This window comes from Aplidium turbinatum, chromosome 4 (assembly GCF_918807975.1).
Source record: "Aplidium turbinatum chromosome 4, kaAplTurb1.1, whole genome shotgun sequence".
Lineage (NCBI taxonomy): Eukaryota > Metazoa > Chordata > Ascidiacea > Aplousobranchia > Polyclinidae > Aplidium > Aplidium turbinatum.
The window spans coordinates 43,421,528-43,437,139 of record NC_137475.1 but is presented as its reverse complement, the minus strand read 5'-3'; the positions used below and the strand labels follow the sequence as shown (position 1 = coordinate 43,437,139).

The 15,612-nt window shown below is 39.0% G+C and overlaps 1 protein-coding gene across 1 annotated transcript; it reads left to right on the top strand.

The window, feature by feature from the left end:
* Window positions 1–8,573: 8,573 nt before the first annotated feature.
* LOC145769510 (methyltransferase-like protein 27) lies at window positions 8,574–14,007 on the top strand. Its single transcript, XM_082581156.1, has 5 exons — window positions 8,574–8,815; window positions 9,571–9,682; window positions 10,668–10,788; window positions 11,984–12,130; window positions 13,776–14,007. Exons 1-5 carry the CDS (start codon window positions 8,599–8,601, stop codon window positions 13,854–13,856), a joined length of 678 nt encoding a protein of 225 aa, XP_082437282.1. The 5' UTR covers window positions 8,574–8,598; the 3' UTR covers window positions 13,857–14,007.
* Window positions 14,008–15,612: the final 1,605 nt, after the last annotated feature.

The following is a 15,612-nucleotide window of genomic DNA, read 5'->3' as shown; positions in this document are numbered from 1 at the left end:
TCGTTATTTGATTTCATTTCCAATTAAAGTTTTAGTAAAGAATTTCGTAATTCGTTTCCAACAGCCATAATAAATTAATCAGTTGGTTAGCGCGTGACTTCTGGAACGAAGAAGCTTCAAGATCAAGCGGCGCTGGTTCGACTCTCGGGGTGTGCGCTTGAGCAACGCACGTTAAGGAGTGCTCTCCATTCAGCGGCATCTAATGGATGGAATAATTCTCCGGGAACAAGACTTCACCAATCGGAAACTTCGCTCTGCCAATTTCGGTGACCGGGCCGCGAAATATTTTTTTCCCACGAGATTTCTGTCTCATTTAGATATTTTAGTAAAAGTTTGTATTAAAACCGTGTAAATGCAACATTTTCTCGTTGGCACGGTTGGTTCAGTGGTTTCATCCTCTGCCTACTGATCGGGAGAACGAGGGTTCGACTCCCGTCGTAGTTAAACTTTTTTTTTTCTTTAAATTAATTTTTGCGGTGCACAAGAGCTTTTCAAAAAAGTAGGGTTAGGGAAAGCTTATATTTTATTATCATTGCACAATTTCATTGGCAAATAGTTATTTCGCAATCTGAATCAACCAATCTCTCAAAACACTTTCGGAAAATCTTACTTTTAGAGTGACTAGAATCAATGAGACAAAAATCTCGTTAATCTTGTTAGTGATCCAAAGCCTCTACAGCATTGGTTTTCAACCAGGGTTCCGCGGAACCGTAAGGTTCTGCTTGTAAGTCTGGGGGTTCCGCAAGTTTACATTCAAATCCGAGAGTCTATTTTATTATAATATGCATATTGTTTAAATATAATCAAGTATTGATTAGGTTTGCCACTATTAATAAATTTGCTACACTTTAACACGTTCGCTGTGATCCCGAATTTTCGTTGTTTTCTTGTGGTGCGATTACCTTTAACTTTCTGCTTTCCCGCCAAATTTCGTCATCATAATTTCTTCGCTTCAAGGAGTTCTTTCAGACCTCTATGTTCAGACCATAGAGTTCAGACAGTTTCATCGTTTGTACACCGGTGGGTCAAATCACCGTGAACATGTTAGAGGTCATTTTGTTTTGCCAGTATTAGGTTTTTTACAGTTTGTATTTTTATTGTACATGAATAAATCTGAACATGAGTATTTTGATTTAATTTTATTAATCAAATGATGTTTTTTTGCATAAGGCAATTAAATTATTGAACAGGGGTTCCTCAAGCTTTTGGAATGTTTCATTGGATTCCGTTCCACCAAAAATGTTGAAAACCACTGCTCTACAAGTATGCGATACTGCCAGGATTAAGCTCTGCAAGAAGCTTTCCCAGTCCGAGGATAAAGATTCAATCAATCAATCAATAACCGACCGGACAAGAGGCCAGACAAAGCAACTGATAAAACTTTTAAGATATCAACCGTATCACGGTGTTAGACTACGATGATGGATAGAGGAACACATAGTTAGAAAAAGTATTCCAATTTCCGAGTTCTTTTTTTATAGAAAAAGATCCAAACCATGGGTATCAAATATCTAAATTTGTGCATGACAAGATCCAAAATATGAGAATAAAAGATTCGTCTCACTCCAGGGGGAAGACGATTGATCTTTACCCAGCTTGATCTAATCTTTCCATGGCAGCCTAGTTCTGAACTTCTGATCGTTGTGGAACAGACTTGGACAACTAGATAATTCTAGTTATCTAATTCGATGAATTAAAGCAAAACGTTAGTAATTCTAATTCTAATCTAACCTGGTTTTGCTAAAAATTCTAGTTTTTCCAACAGTGTTTATCAACAAATATAAGGTAACCTCATGCAAGGAAAATGCAATAAAATCAAAGTGTTATACTGTCATTCCATCGCTTAAGTAGCGAAGTTATTAAAAAGTCGATTAACTCATTTTGTCTAATTTGTATAATCTGTCGGCAGCAGTTCTTTGTCTAAGGCAGCATTTGTAAGTCTAATTTGTCGGCAGCAGTGGCCGAGTGGTTAGCGCATTGGGCTCGCAGTCGAGAGCCTGCATGTTCGACTCCAGCCACCCGCACTTGCTGTTGTTTCTCTGGGCAAGAAACTTTACGATAATTGCCAGTGATCGATTTCGAGTAATGGGTAGTACCAAATTTCAGTCATAAGTAGAATAGACAACCGGAAACAGACATTGCAGTCGGCTGCAGCGTGGGTCAGGTGTACGTCGGAAGGCGTACACCGATGCATAGCGCTCAAGTCCGCTTTCCTGCAATGCAGGATAAAGATAATAACACAAAAAACAAACAAAAAAACAAACTCATCAATTCAATTCACCTACATTCACCTACACCACATACGTCACCTATTACGACGTATGTGGTTTTGGTGCAGTGATGATGGGGGAATGAAACTTTAATCTAGAGTTGCCCATGAGTTGCTATATTAGCGTGTTTATCTAAATAGACAAAAATATGTGACGACTGCGTCAAACTAATTCTGATCTAGTTTAAATTCTACTCTAGTTTGCGAAAACTTAGCTAGCTTTAATATAAAGTCTAGTCTAATTTGTAAAAACTAGAATAGCTGCAATTATAATTCTAATCTAATTTCAAAAAGTTAAAAAAATTCTAGTTGTCCAAGTCTGTTGTGGAAGTAACGTTTTTATGGGTAGGCTACTATCAACTGCTCTGGTGCTGTAGTTGCATGCCAGTATTACTCCAGGCTGCTCGATGCTAAAATGCAGTTAAGGCAGGGGAGGATTCAACGAATAGCCAGCGCTGTATTCGTAGGGTATACGGCGGTATACGCAGTATACTCTCTGCTTTTTCGAGCAACTATAGTATACCCTCTGGTTTTTAAAATAGAGTGCGTATGTTATCCTTAGGCTACTGATTCTTGACAATTAGCCTACTAACTAACTACTTGACCCTTTGAGGACCACTGGTATACGGTGTACAATGGTACATGGGTGTACCATGAACCCGTTCTGAGAGTTTTATCATTCAATCAATTCATTCAGAGCATTGTTAGCAGAATGCAAATAAGACTTTGTGCTAATGCCGACACTAACAATGGTCAGCTACTGGTTGATATTGCTAACTTTGCAACCTGAAAAAATGATAGAAGGAAATTTGCGTCATAGAGAAGCAGAGGTGAGAAGAATTTGTAGACGCTTTGACATTGATGAAATGCAGTCAATCCAAGGGTTAAGAGACTTTAGTGAAGAAGTTGAAATCAGGGATATCTAGAACAACTGTTGTTCTAGATATCCCTGGTTGAAATTGTGCCCAATAATTTGAAGCCTCTCTTGACAGCTATTTCAAAACTTTCCTTGTTCTACAGCAGAATATGAACGTGGTTTCGGTTTATTGAACGATATTATCACAAGTTCAAGAGCATCTTTGCTTATTGATAATGTAGGCTGTTCGATGTTAACTAAACTTAATTGCAATGGACCACCTGTGGCTCAATTTACTGCTAAAAATGTGTAAGATCCTGACTGCCAAACCACCGATCAGCTAAGGATACTAAATTCCAAATTTGTAAAGAGGGTAAAGATGTAGATTCTTCTCGGCAGGCTGTTTGGAATGTAGGCCTATTGATAAAAAATAAACAATTTTGTACCTCTTGTCCAATTCTGATGTTGACAATTCATGTTATGGTAGAATAAAGATTGGTAGGCCTATTTTGCAAGTTGTGTATTTAACATTTTATCAAATCTGAGACAGTATACCCTGTGCTTTTTTTACGAATACAGCACTGCGAATAGCCAATAGGGCGGGGGGAGGGAAGGGCGATTTCAACAGCAACAATGATGTGTAGGTCAACATTAATCCAACCTTGTAAATACACCGTGATTGACGTTCCTTTTTTGTGTTTTAGGGGAAGGATCTCCCCTCCTGGATCCATTAGTGTCACGGAGGTTGGTAGCTTAGCGAGAGAAGAGTCGGCAAGATTTGAGGCGGTTAACAATAATTGTTATAATAATTATTATTTTGTATCAAAATATTGCGCTTGGTATCAAGATTCTTCATTCTTACAAGTGGACCTATTAGAGCTATTTTTGGCCCAATTGTTCTCTTTTGTTTGTGGCAAAACTCCACATAGACCACATGCACTTGTCCTTTGCTCTACTTACTTAGCTTTCTTTAAGTTTAGCTTTCTTTAAGGCCAAACTAAATACAGTCCAAAACGCGCAGTCCGGTGTACAACGTTTGGTTTCTTTTAAGAGGATTGCTGCTACCTTGTGCTTTTGTGTTAGGTATTCAAAGACGTTGCATTTGGCTTTGGTAAAGCCTTCCACGTTCAACTGCAACAGTGTTGCAACGACCTTTACGACAGGTGGAACTTCCTGCACTGAGAAGTGTACTTGCTCAGGATCATGAGAATGAATTCCTCTGGTTTACCACCCGGGCCGAGGGGCATAGGCGTAGCCAGGGGGGGCGAAAGGGGCCATGGCCCCCCCCCAAATTTTTAAAGTTTGGATCCGAAGTTGAACCCTTTGTTGAAAATATAATAAAATTTGTAGAAATTTATAACTTTTTCCAAGACATCTGGCTATTAACACCCCCAAGGACTTGTTTTAGACACACAGAAAAACACCAATAAATTTTGCAAATCATAAATCGCGCAAAATTTACTCGATTTACGTTTCTTTTAACTAATTTGTGGAAGCAATTTCAGAATGGCTTACTTTGTTGGGTTTTTGTGTAGCTGAGTTTTTGGTGTTCTCTAATTTTAGCCACAGATTTTGCCCGTTCATGTGTAAGAGCTCCCTTTAAAAAGTTAATAGCTGTTTATCTTCCAATAAATTTCATACAAATATTACCCTAAAAGTGTTCCCAGAAAGCGCTATAATCCATCATTTAAGTGCAATTTTGCAAAAATTTCCGGGAGAGCATGCCCCCGGACCCCCCTAAAATACACGTACCTTCGGCACGCTCTAACCCCCACCAGTTTTATTGCTTCCCTTGCTCAAGCCACCAGGATGCGCCACTGCACATCAGGTGGCGATGTCTTCACTTAAATCAAACACTTTGTCGTTCTCTTCAATTCATCAAATATTTGGCCCCCCCCAAAATTTTTTCCTGGCTACGCCTCTGCCGAGGGGTTATCTTTTTACAGCCCCGGCTTTCCTATGAGTTGCGGTCTCTGGTTGTTGCCATTTGCTTTACTTAATTACCGGGACTCACCGCGAGAAGGTTGTCTAAAGAGGAGGAGGAGGAGCCGTAAGTCATGCAAGAGAGATTCCGAAACCCATAAAGCCACAAAGTGCATACGTCACAGTAAACCTCCTAAAGCCGACGTTCTCAAGTGGAGGGAAAGTTGCCTTGAAGATAAATTTCCTCTATCAAGAGTGAAACTTTACTGAAGCACGCGATAAAATGTGAAATAAAATTTTTTTAAATGAAACGCTCTGCCCAGATGTTCAAACAAAAAGAAGCATTTGCAACTTTGCTGGTTGCTCGCACTGATGCTTTGCAACGCCCAACTCTCTAACCTTCATCTCACCGAATTACGATTCGTTCCCGGTAACCATCATCACGGGATTTAGAAAGGTGCTGATGGGGGCGGTCGGACTTCAGTGGCGGGGGACGACTGCTGTGGGGTGCATTTATCTTTGAAAAGTGGGTAAAGGGTAAATGAAAATAAAATGTTAGAGAAACTTTATCGAAAAATAATTTCTCATTTTCTGGCAGCACGTAAACACAGTTGTCAATATATTATAAAATCATGTCAAGTGAAGATATTACTATTGTAGGCTCACAATAATATTTCTTTGAGATGAATGAACTGTAGCAGTTGATAGCAGAGATAAACAAGTTTGAAAATCACTGAATTCTAGAATACAACGTAAAAGCTTGAAAATTTTGAGGATTGTTGCAGACAAGCTTCTTTGTTATTATTTTCTTTGTGCGTTTGGTATTAAGAGTGTTGCAAGTGGGTCTATTAGAGCTATTTTTGGCCCAACTGCCCTCCCTCGTTTGTGGTACAAACCTCCCTATATACCACAAGCACTTATCCCTTGCTCTAGTTACGTGACTGAAATGGTGAAAGATGACCACGTCACGACTAACTAAAGGTGAGAACGAAGATTAACAATGAACTGCAGACATGTTCCTTTATCACGCTGTCGGCAATTATGATGTCATTTAAACAATGACTTCTTTATCCAACCACTCCAATGCAAAGCAAATATTTGCCAGCCATCAAACGCATGCGAACTGCATCAATCCAAATTGGGAACAAATTTCGTAATTTTTGTTGAACATGAAATTTATTTTCGAATAACGTTTGATTCGATTGGCTTGTTGAATCACGTGACAATTTCTAATCAATTTTATGGATAATTACGTGCAAAATTTTTGAAAAAAACTTCTAAGTTTAATTTGCTTGAAATTTTAATAACAGTGACACATTTTTTCAACCTAGAACGACATTCGAAGGCAAAATCCTTTAGAAGTATGAAATGGTTAAATAAACAATTTTTTCATTGTTTTGAAAAATATTTGTTTGCGTTGCCTAGACAAGATAGGGTCGGGTACATGATACGCACAAATGTCGCACATGCACAAATGAAGTTTTTTATGCTTTTTTTAACGCAATTTTGTTCATGTTTTGCGTCAACAAATAGAACGTGGGATGTTTTTAAACATGGATTATCCCTGAAATGGATGCAAAGATTACCTTGTTGTTTAGCCTTGCTCATCTTCAACCATGATGGGGATTAATGATCATTTGTAAACTTAAAATCATTCAATTCAAGATGACATGCTTGTCGTTCAGGCTATAGTAAAGTATAGTTTGTTAACCGGGTCATTTTCCTCGCTTCAATTTATGGCTGTTGATGGCAAGTTTTTATTTAAACAGTGAAATACACAGAAAACGCCACTTTGAATAATTTCAAGCAAATATTTATGATAATTACTAGGGCGATTTTTTTGTAACCTAAAAAACTCAAAAAAGTGACTTTATTTTTGCGAAAAAGTAACTTTATTCAACAAAAACAAAAAAGCGAAAGAAATGGCGGAAATTCAACATAAAAAAAATCATCTAAATCAGTTTCAATTTGTACTCAAATCATAATTACACATTCAAATTACACATATGTAATGTTTTACATTCTCTGGCAGGAAATTTCTGTCAATCAAACACTTTAGGTGTTGCAGGGAAAACAAGTGGATAAATATAGTTAACACAATTTGTTTTATCGAAAAAATTACTTTACGAGTTTTCGGGAATACACGCGATCCGAACAAGCATGGGCTCGTGCAACCTTAAAATCCGTACCATACTAGAAGATATATTAAAAGTCTTAGCATTACATAAAATGTAAATTCATCTCTACAGTAGCAATGAAAGATAAATAAATAGGGGAATTAGACAAAAGAGTATGCAAAATAAAGTGACCTAACAAATGAAAAGTAACCCAAAAGCACAAAAAGTGACTTTTGGTAACTTTATAACTTCTTAAATATTGACCCCACAACCATTAAATTTTGGTTCTACATTTCTTTTGTTAATTGGTAGCCTACAACTAAAAAAAGTAACCTTAGTGACAAAAAATCGCCCTAACAATTACGTATTTGAGAAGCCATATAGCCAGAGTTGCCATCGACATGGACCCCAAAATAAGGACAACCGAAAAACTAAATTTTTATACAAAACAAACGTTTTTGAACAAATCTTTGCATTTACAGTGGAATACACGAGCTATGACATATCACGTTCCATATTTTTTGCCAAAAGCAATTTGTTCCAGCAACTCTTTGTTTGTAGAAAATACTTCGTACATCTCACATCAGCTCAGGTCTAGGTTTATCTTTACTTGTAGCAGGGATTTGACTGTCATTTCACTTTTCACCAACTGTTCCTTTCCTTGGTCCACTGAGCCGAAACAAGAGAGAACACTCGCTCTTCAAATGCATTACTGGCCGGAAGGGAGACAATGATGCGAACCACTAACCAGGTTTTAGAGCAACGGAAAAGATTCATTTCCCGTAAAGATCTTCATTCACTTGTCCTCAGATTCGTCTTTGCAGAACACATCATCTGGAATCTCCATGAGCAGAATATTCACAGCCGAGACCTCATCGAACAACTCATCCTTCATTGCCATTGGTGGATCAATTTGCTTCGCCAGCCTCTTGCTCGTACGCAATTGTTGATTTCTTAGCAGTGGTTAAGTTGATGTGCGTTGGATGCTGCTCAAATCGATTCCATTTATCGATATATTCCAAAAAAATGTCTTTGAGATTCTCTAGTATTAAACTGATGGAGGAGATCTGCCTGACCTGCAGATATTTCTAAAAAAGATAGAAGTTTTTTAATTGTTGAAAATAAGACAAACTAAGGACTCAAACCAAAAACAAAGACATTTTTTAGAAATAAGGACAATCAATTTTCCTAAGGCCTTTGCTCTTCAAAACAAAGACAAATCTTAGAAATAAGGTTGGTATGGCAACCTTGCATATAGCAATGAGACAAAAAGACGTTTTAAACTTTCATGATTTTTCATACGTGACACCATAGACTTGGTGACACAAGCGCTTTGCAGGGTGCAGCCAAGCGGAAAGCGATTGTTTTAATTAAATATTGGCAAGTTAGAAGCGCGCGCGCATTCGTTCTTAGCACAACCAACGAACAACGCAATGGCTCAACAGCAAAAGCTAGAAGCTTGCAAAGATCTGATAGCTGAGCTGAGCGAGTCAGTTGAAGGGAATCAAAAAACTTACACAAAATTTGCTGAGACTTACGATGACATTTTAACAGGCACAGGTTACATATTACCTCGAAGAATTAGTGAAGTGTGTCTCAGTGAGTTACCTGAGCGTGACGAAAAAAGTGCTATCTTGGATGTCGCCACAGGTAAGCAGATTGTAACGAGGGGCTGCCCACGGCCACATTAATAGATTAGGTTTAATGTAAAATCGTGAGCAGAATGTTTTCTGCGTTTGAGAAGACTTAATGAAGATTTTTTTATTGGCCTGTAAGCTATAACAGTATAATGTGACTAGAACGATGTAGTGCAATAAGTTAAAACATAGGCTGGAAATGTGATGTGGTAATGTTTTGAAACTATATCACAGCCACTTGGGAAAGCCCCTTCGGCCACGTGTCACAGCTGCATGCAACTGTAAGCTGCTATAATCTAGCTTGCAAAACTCTTTCTTTTTACATTGGTTCAACGTCTGCAGACACTTTTTGTGAGCTGAGAGGACCCACAGAATACAATTATTGTTTTTGTGTGAATGATGTCATTATAATGATTCATACGAAACACATTGATGTATGACGCATTGAACACATAGCCTTGCGTGTAACTTGCGTTGCGTTGCATTGACCAATACCAGGGCTCCAGGGACGAACCCAGCAAGTAGCCTTTGAAGGGGGTGATTTCAACGATATATAATGATGTGTAAAACTACATTAATCCTACATCACACTTTGCAAATACACTGTGGATAACATTGTGTTTTAGGGGGGAGGGCGCTCCAATCGCCTTCCTTACCCTTGGAGCGGCCACTTGAGCAAAATATTCAAAACGACAACCAGCCCACATGTTTATTAAATTTCACAACCTCATTTCATGAACCCATCACAAGATTATGTTATTTACATAGGAACCGGGCTCGTTGGCCATGAGTTGCGAGCAGCTGGATTTAAAGGTATTATTGATGGACTTGATGGCTCCAAAGAAATGGTTGAGGCATGCAAGTACAAAGATGCTTACAGGTAAGCGATGCAATTTAAAAGGTTTATTCATTGATTAACAAGTTGAGTTGCTCGAAAAAAAAAGAAAATTTGAAGCTCAAGCGTGACAGTTGTGCATGTGAGTAGGTATACAGAAGTGAAAGCTTATGTAATCTGTATGTGCAGATTTGTTTTTGATAAAATTCACTCTTAACCTCGCAAGCACAATAAAAAAAGCAGTGTTGCCTTCTGTCACTGGAGTTGTCGCTAGAGGTTTATGCCAGAAGGGAGGGACTGAGTTAAAGTGTCACGGGGCATCCAGCAAATAACTTTCGAGGAGGGAGAGATTTCAACAAAACACAATGATATATACAGGGCCGGATTTAGCTGATGGAGGGGCCGGGGCACTTTTAGATCGGGGGGCCCCTGTGCACAAAATTTTTTCAAGCCTACGGCGCGAAAAACCACCTCTACGTCTACAGTAGCATCAGTCCAGTACTGCACAGCATTTTGCAGAAACTTTAAAGGCCAAAAGGAAAAAATAGCACAAAATCACATTTTGTTCCACATAAGGGGGCCCTTCAAAAGTCGGGGGGCCGGGGCAACTGCCCCCTCTGCCCCCCCTAAATCCGGGCCTGGATATATAGGTCTATATTAACCTGACCTTGCAAATACATAGTGAATAAAGTTACTTTTCTGTGCTTCGGAAGGGCGTTCGCCTGAATCGTACCTTTCGAAAAATAGAGTTTTAATGCTATCACAACGTTTTAATGACATTTTATCACATGTTGAATGACGTTTCATGAATGCTTGGCTTCTACCAGTAGCTATATTGTAAACAAATGTGTTCAAATAATGTTTGCTTCTCAGCAGTTGCTTTTGATCCCCAAAAATTTACTGACTACCTGCGTCCTGCGTTCAGGCGTTAAGCAGCCCATTACATGCCACACATATTTGTGACACTGCTATCAACTTTTGTCTCTTTTGCTTCACAATTTTGACAATTCACACTTTTTGCACTTTGCAGACAGATGAAAGTCGAACTTCTGTCAAAGGACAAAGCGTTACCTTATGATGATTGCTTCTATGATGCCGTCATATGTTCTGGAGCCATGAGCAAGGGTCACGTTCCGCATGAGTGCTTACGGGTAATGTATTATGTTACTTTTTGCTACAATCACTGAAAATAACTTTAAAATATATTTTGTCAATTTATTAGAATTTTAATTTTAGCAGAGTTGTTTATTTTGCTCACGATGCTAATCCAATACATGCCCCATTTGCTACACGTAGGCTGCAAACAACAAAGCATGTCTTCATAATATACATTTTGTAAACTCAGTATAGTCACAAGCTTGGGTGTTCATCAGGACAATTATCGTTTCTAGCACTATTTGCAACGTCCATTATATTGGCCAAACTAAACGCAGCATAAATTCCCGGGTCAAAGAACATCGCAGAGCTGTCAAAAATATGGAAGATGAAAAGTCAGCTCTTCGTTCACACATGCTAAAAGAATATCACAGATCACAGAATTAACTGGTAGAAAAATGAAACAAATTTATCAACGTACCACGGCAGAAAGTTGCTTCATCAACATTACGCCAAAACAGTAGGGCTGCAACCTGTAGGCCTACACCGGGACGACGGAAATGTGTTACCGAAAGTTTATAAATCTTTATTGTCTTGACACGCAGGCTTCATGCCTGTTTGAACACAGTTGGAAACATTGTTGTAATTTAATTACGTCTCGAATTTCTATTGGTCTCCACTACTTCGAATGTATGTTTAATGTTGGACGTTTGTACGTAATTTAACGTGGAAAGTAATCGCTCACACATCTTTGGCCAACCTTTAAAATAATGTGTGTTTAATTTTTGTTTTGCCTTCAACCGCACTGCAGTATTTAACTTTGCAAATTTTATTTTGTTTTGTTAGTGGCTCTGAGGATGTGCATTGTCACGATGCGCGAAACGTCAGTAAAGCCATAAATCAATCTGTTTGTTGTTGCTTTCACTTTCATCAGATGAACGTTGCAACTACACTAGAGACGATAAACCCAGTATAACATATTCATCATAAACGGTTTACTATAGTGATATCAGTTTCAGTGACGTGTCAAATGTAATTATGATTTGTATTTCCGTTATCTTCAATTCTCTCACCAGTTGCACGTGCTATCCGTTGCCGAAATTAAGTGTTGTTTTGTTTATGTGCCGGGTATGACCGACAGGGTATCGAACTTACGTTTTATTTGATCAAAAACGGACATTCCACGTATCAGGCTAGTGGGTTATCGTCATCGTCATCTTCACTGATCGTTGATCACTGTTCATTATGCAGGAAATGATCAGAGTTCTTAAATCTGGCGGCGTATTAATTTTCAACGCTTCAAAGTTACCAAATGATCCAGAAACAAAAATATTAAAATCTGTTGCTCGAATTATGAGCGGGGAGATGGATGCTGGAAGATGCACTTTCATAAAGCAGGTCAGTGTCTTCTGTTATTGTCGCACTTGATTCCAAGCATTGACTGTCTTTTGCATGAAAAGTTTCTAAGATTCTCTGTTGTTTGCTGTTTGTATTAGGTGTATGTTGGTATTGTGGTCAGTGTGGTAGAATCGAGCAGTGCCGGTCTTTGGGGTGTGCAAACCGTGCGATCGCACAGGGCCCGCAAATTAGGGGGCCCGCAATTTACTCAGAAAATTCAGTAATTTTGTCATTTCCAATGGAAAAATTCAACACGTGAATTCAACAAAGGAATTAGCAACAAGAAAACATAGAGACTCCACGGGTGCAACCTATTTCGTCCCCTGAACATTTCGTACCCTGAAAAGATCGAGAAAAAAACAACAGAGCCGAAGTTGCTGATCGGAGTTGCCGCAAACTTTTCAAATTTCTTTCGATCTTTTCAGGGGACGAAATAGGTCGAAATTTGATTTTGTTACTCCGATTTCAGGGTACGAAATCGGGGTACAAATTTTTCAGGGGACGAAATAGGTTGCATCCATACTCAACACAGCTTTATTTCTGAAAAATGTCAAAGAATGCATGATCTTATCTTTTTGCTATGCCACCGGACAGCACCATTTTACAGTAATATTCATACCCAAATTTTGAACATGCTCTCAGAATGCCCCAACTTCAAAGTAATTTTTCAAAATTTTCTTCCCCCAGACCCCCTACCGCTGGGTGTCGCCTTCGGCGATCACGCCGTCAGGCTTCGTCTGCCGACGGTCAAACCACCCCCTCCCATTTCAAAATACCTAGCTATGCTACTGAATTGGATCATTGTCATTGGGGCCCGCAAAGCATATTCCGCACAGGGCCCGAAATACCCTAAGACCGGCGCTGAATCGAGCAAACGAAATTAAATCGTTTCGATCGATTTTCCTTCCGAGTTTAATCATAGAAACACAACGTACTCTTAATCAATGGCTTTGATATGGGGGTCCAGGAGGCACGTGGGTACTTTTGGACCCGGGTTCGGCATTATTTTAGGGGCTGCAAGCTTTCCAAGGATCCCCGGAACTTAAGAAATCATCGAATATTCTTTGCGAAATACACTGCGAATTTGTAGTGTCTTGATTTGGGATCCGAAAATCTCAATGGTACCGAGGCCAAATTATCCTGCTCTTTGAATGCCAGACGCTTATGAGAATTATTTGATGGTTAATACAGTAGCGGGGTTAAGCTGACAGAAAGTGCGCTGCTCGAACCTAGCAGTCAATATGGTCAAAAGGTTTCACTTTTCAATATATTTTACTGCACAAGTTTAAGATTTGCATCAAACATCTTGCCATGGTCCGTTGCCAGGTAGGTTTGCACACTGACACAAAACCAAAGTCAAGTCATTTTCTAAAAAACCACCATATTGTTTTTGTCATATTGAAATTTTTCCCATGCGGTGAAAAATTTATATTTTAGATTAAATTGTTGGGAAAACAAGAGAGCCAATCTTCGTTTCTACCTTCAAGCATGTGATTCAGTATCCTGCCAAAGACAAAGTCGTATGCTTTTAAGTGCTGTTGAACCTGGCCCTTTAAAGTATCGCACCAGGGCTCGCATCACGCGGCCATGCGGCCAACGTTGTGTTATCATGGTGTTATTTTAACGTTGTTTTTACTTCATTTAGGAACAAGAGGTTGTCAACAGCAAAGATCCCTTCTATAAAATGTCCCAAAGTTCAACCATATTTTGCTACAAGAAGACTTAAAAAAGAACCATCTGATACGTTTTGAATTACCAGTGTTGCCAAGTTGCTTTTTTAATTCTCTGGAATCCTGTGACGAGCCATTTCATCTTAAAGTTGTAATAGTAGCCTAATGGTAGCAAAGTAATGACAATAAATATATAAACGATTTCAAGTCCATCTTAGTCGTTTTCTTTATTTTTGACCATAGCAACAAAAACAAGACATGTCAACATAGCAGAGGTTTAGAATAAGATAGAAGCGACAAAACGAATACATTGAACGACCTCTGCAGACGTTGGTTTAATGTAAAAATGACTGCTTTTGCTGTCTGGGAAAGGATGCGAAGTTCGCGCTCGTCAATAACTGAGAAAATAAAGCAATACTCCGAAGTAGAACACAACGCTCACACAACTACAGTTAAAAACAAATTAACCTATGCTTTGTTAATAAAAGTACGAGGGGAAACGTGCCTTGTGTACCTGTTATGTGATAACGTGAGAATGGCGACACCGCAAACGGATATTCGATCAAAATTTATATTACAGTAGTCAGTAGGCCTGCATGAAAGAATATGTTATTTTACAAGACTAGGCAGAACTTTGTGAAAAAATAAGTTATTGAAACCTCTTTGTGGCCACAAAAAAAACTTTTAAAACTTATATTCAATTTTAAGCCCAATTTTGTAACTTTAAATTGTGCAGAAATCTAGTTTAAGTGTTGGACTCAAAACATGATATTGGTTGGAACACAAAATACCCAAAACAAGATACAATTGCCAATTTTTTCTCAAACGCAAGCCCCTGACTAGTAGTTTTGACAGGGGGCCCGGGGAGTACTTTTGAACCAGGATAATTTTGGTCCGAAATAATTTTAGGGACTGGAATCTTTCCAAGGAGGCCGAAAACTTGAAAAACCACCGGGTATTCTTTGAATTCACTGCGTTTTTCTTAAAAAATGTCGATTTGAGGCCTGAGAATCTCTTTGGCACTGGGCTTAAAATATCATCTGAACGCCCCTGCCTCTGACCTCTGTCGGATTTTCCCTGTTTATAGAATCTCAATATTTACGTTATTTATTTCGCTTCGAACTTTCGCGTTGTTGAATTTATTAAATCCTCCTAAATCTTTTCGATCTGCTACTAGTCCTAAATTTGTTCATATTTTCTTACTTTTGCATCTCTGCGGATAGTGCCGGCCATCTGTCCGCCCCGATAGCTCAGTTGGTTGGCGCGTGACAGCGAGAACGAAGAAGCTTCAAGATCAAGCGACGCCGGTTCGGCTCTCGAGGTGTGCGCTCAATTGAGCAATGCATTCTAAGGACTGCCCTCCTATCAACGGCACCTAATGGATGGAATAATTCCCCGGCAACAATTGGAAAACTTCACTCTGCCAATCTCAGTAACCGGCCCTGCGTCAAGAGCCTCTACAAGAATGTGAAACTACCAGGAATACGGTAACCAATCAAGGCTTTGTCAGTCCGAGGATGAAGATTCAAAACCAACCAACCGTTTCATCGTTAGCATACCTTTGTTACAGTGCATGTTATTTTATCGATTCATGAGGGAAGCTTTTAACTGCCACTCATCAACCAAAATTTATTTACAACTCTATCGGCCCTTATAGCAAAATTCAGCCTTTCTAAGCATCCCCTGAAGTCGTTTCTAGCACTCCTGATTGAAGACGTAAGCACTCAAAGGGTGATGCATATCACGATGATTCAACTAGCTATCGACACGTTTCTTTGAACAGAAACCCGAATCCTAGGCATCTTGCCAAAG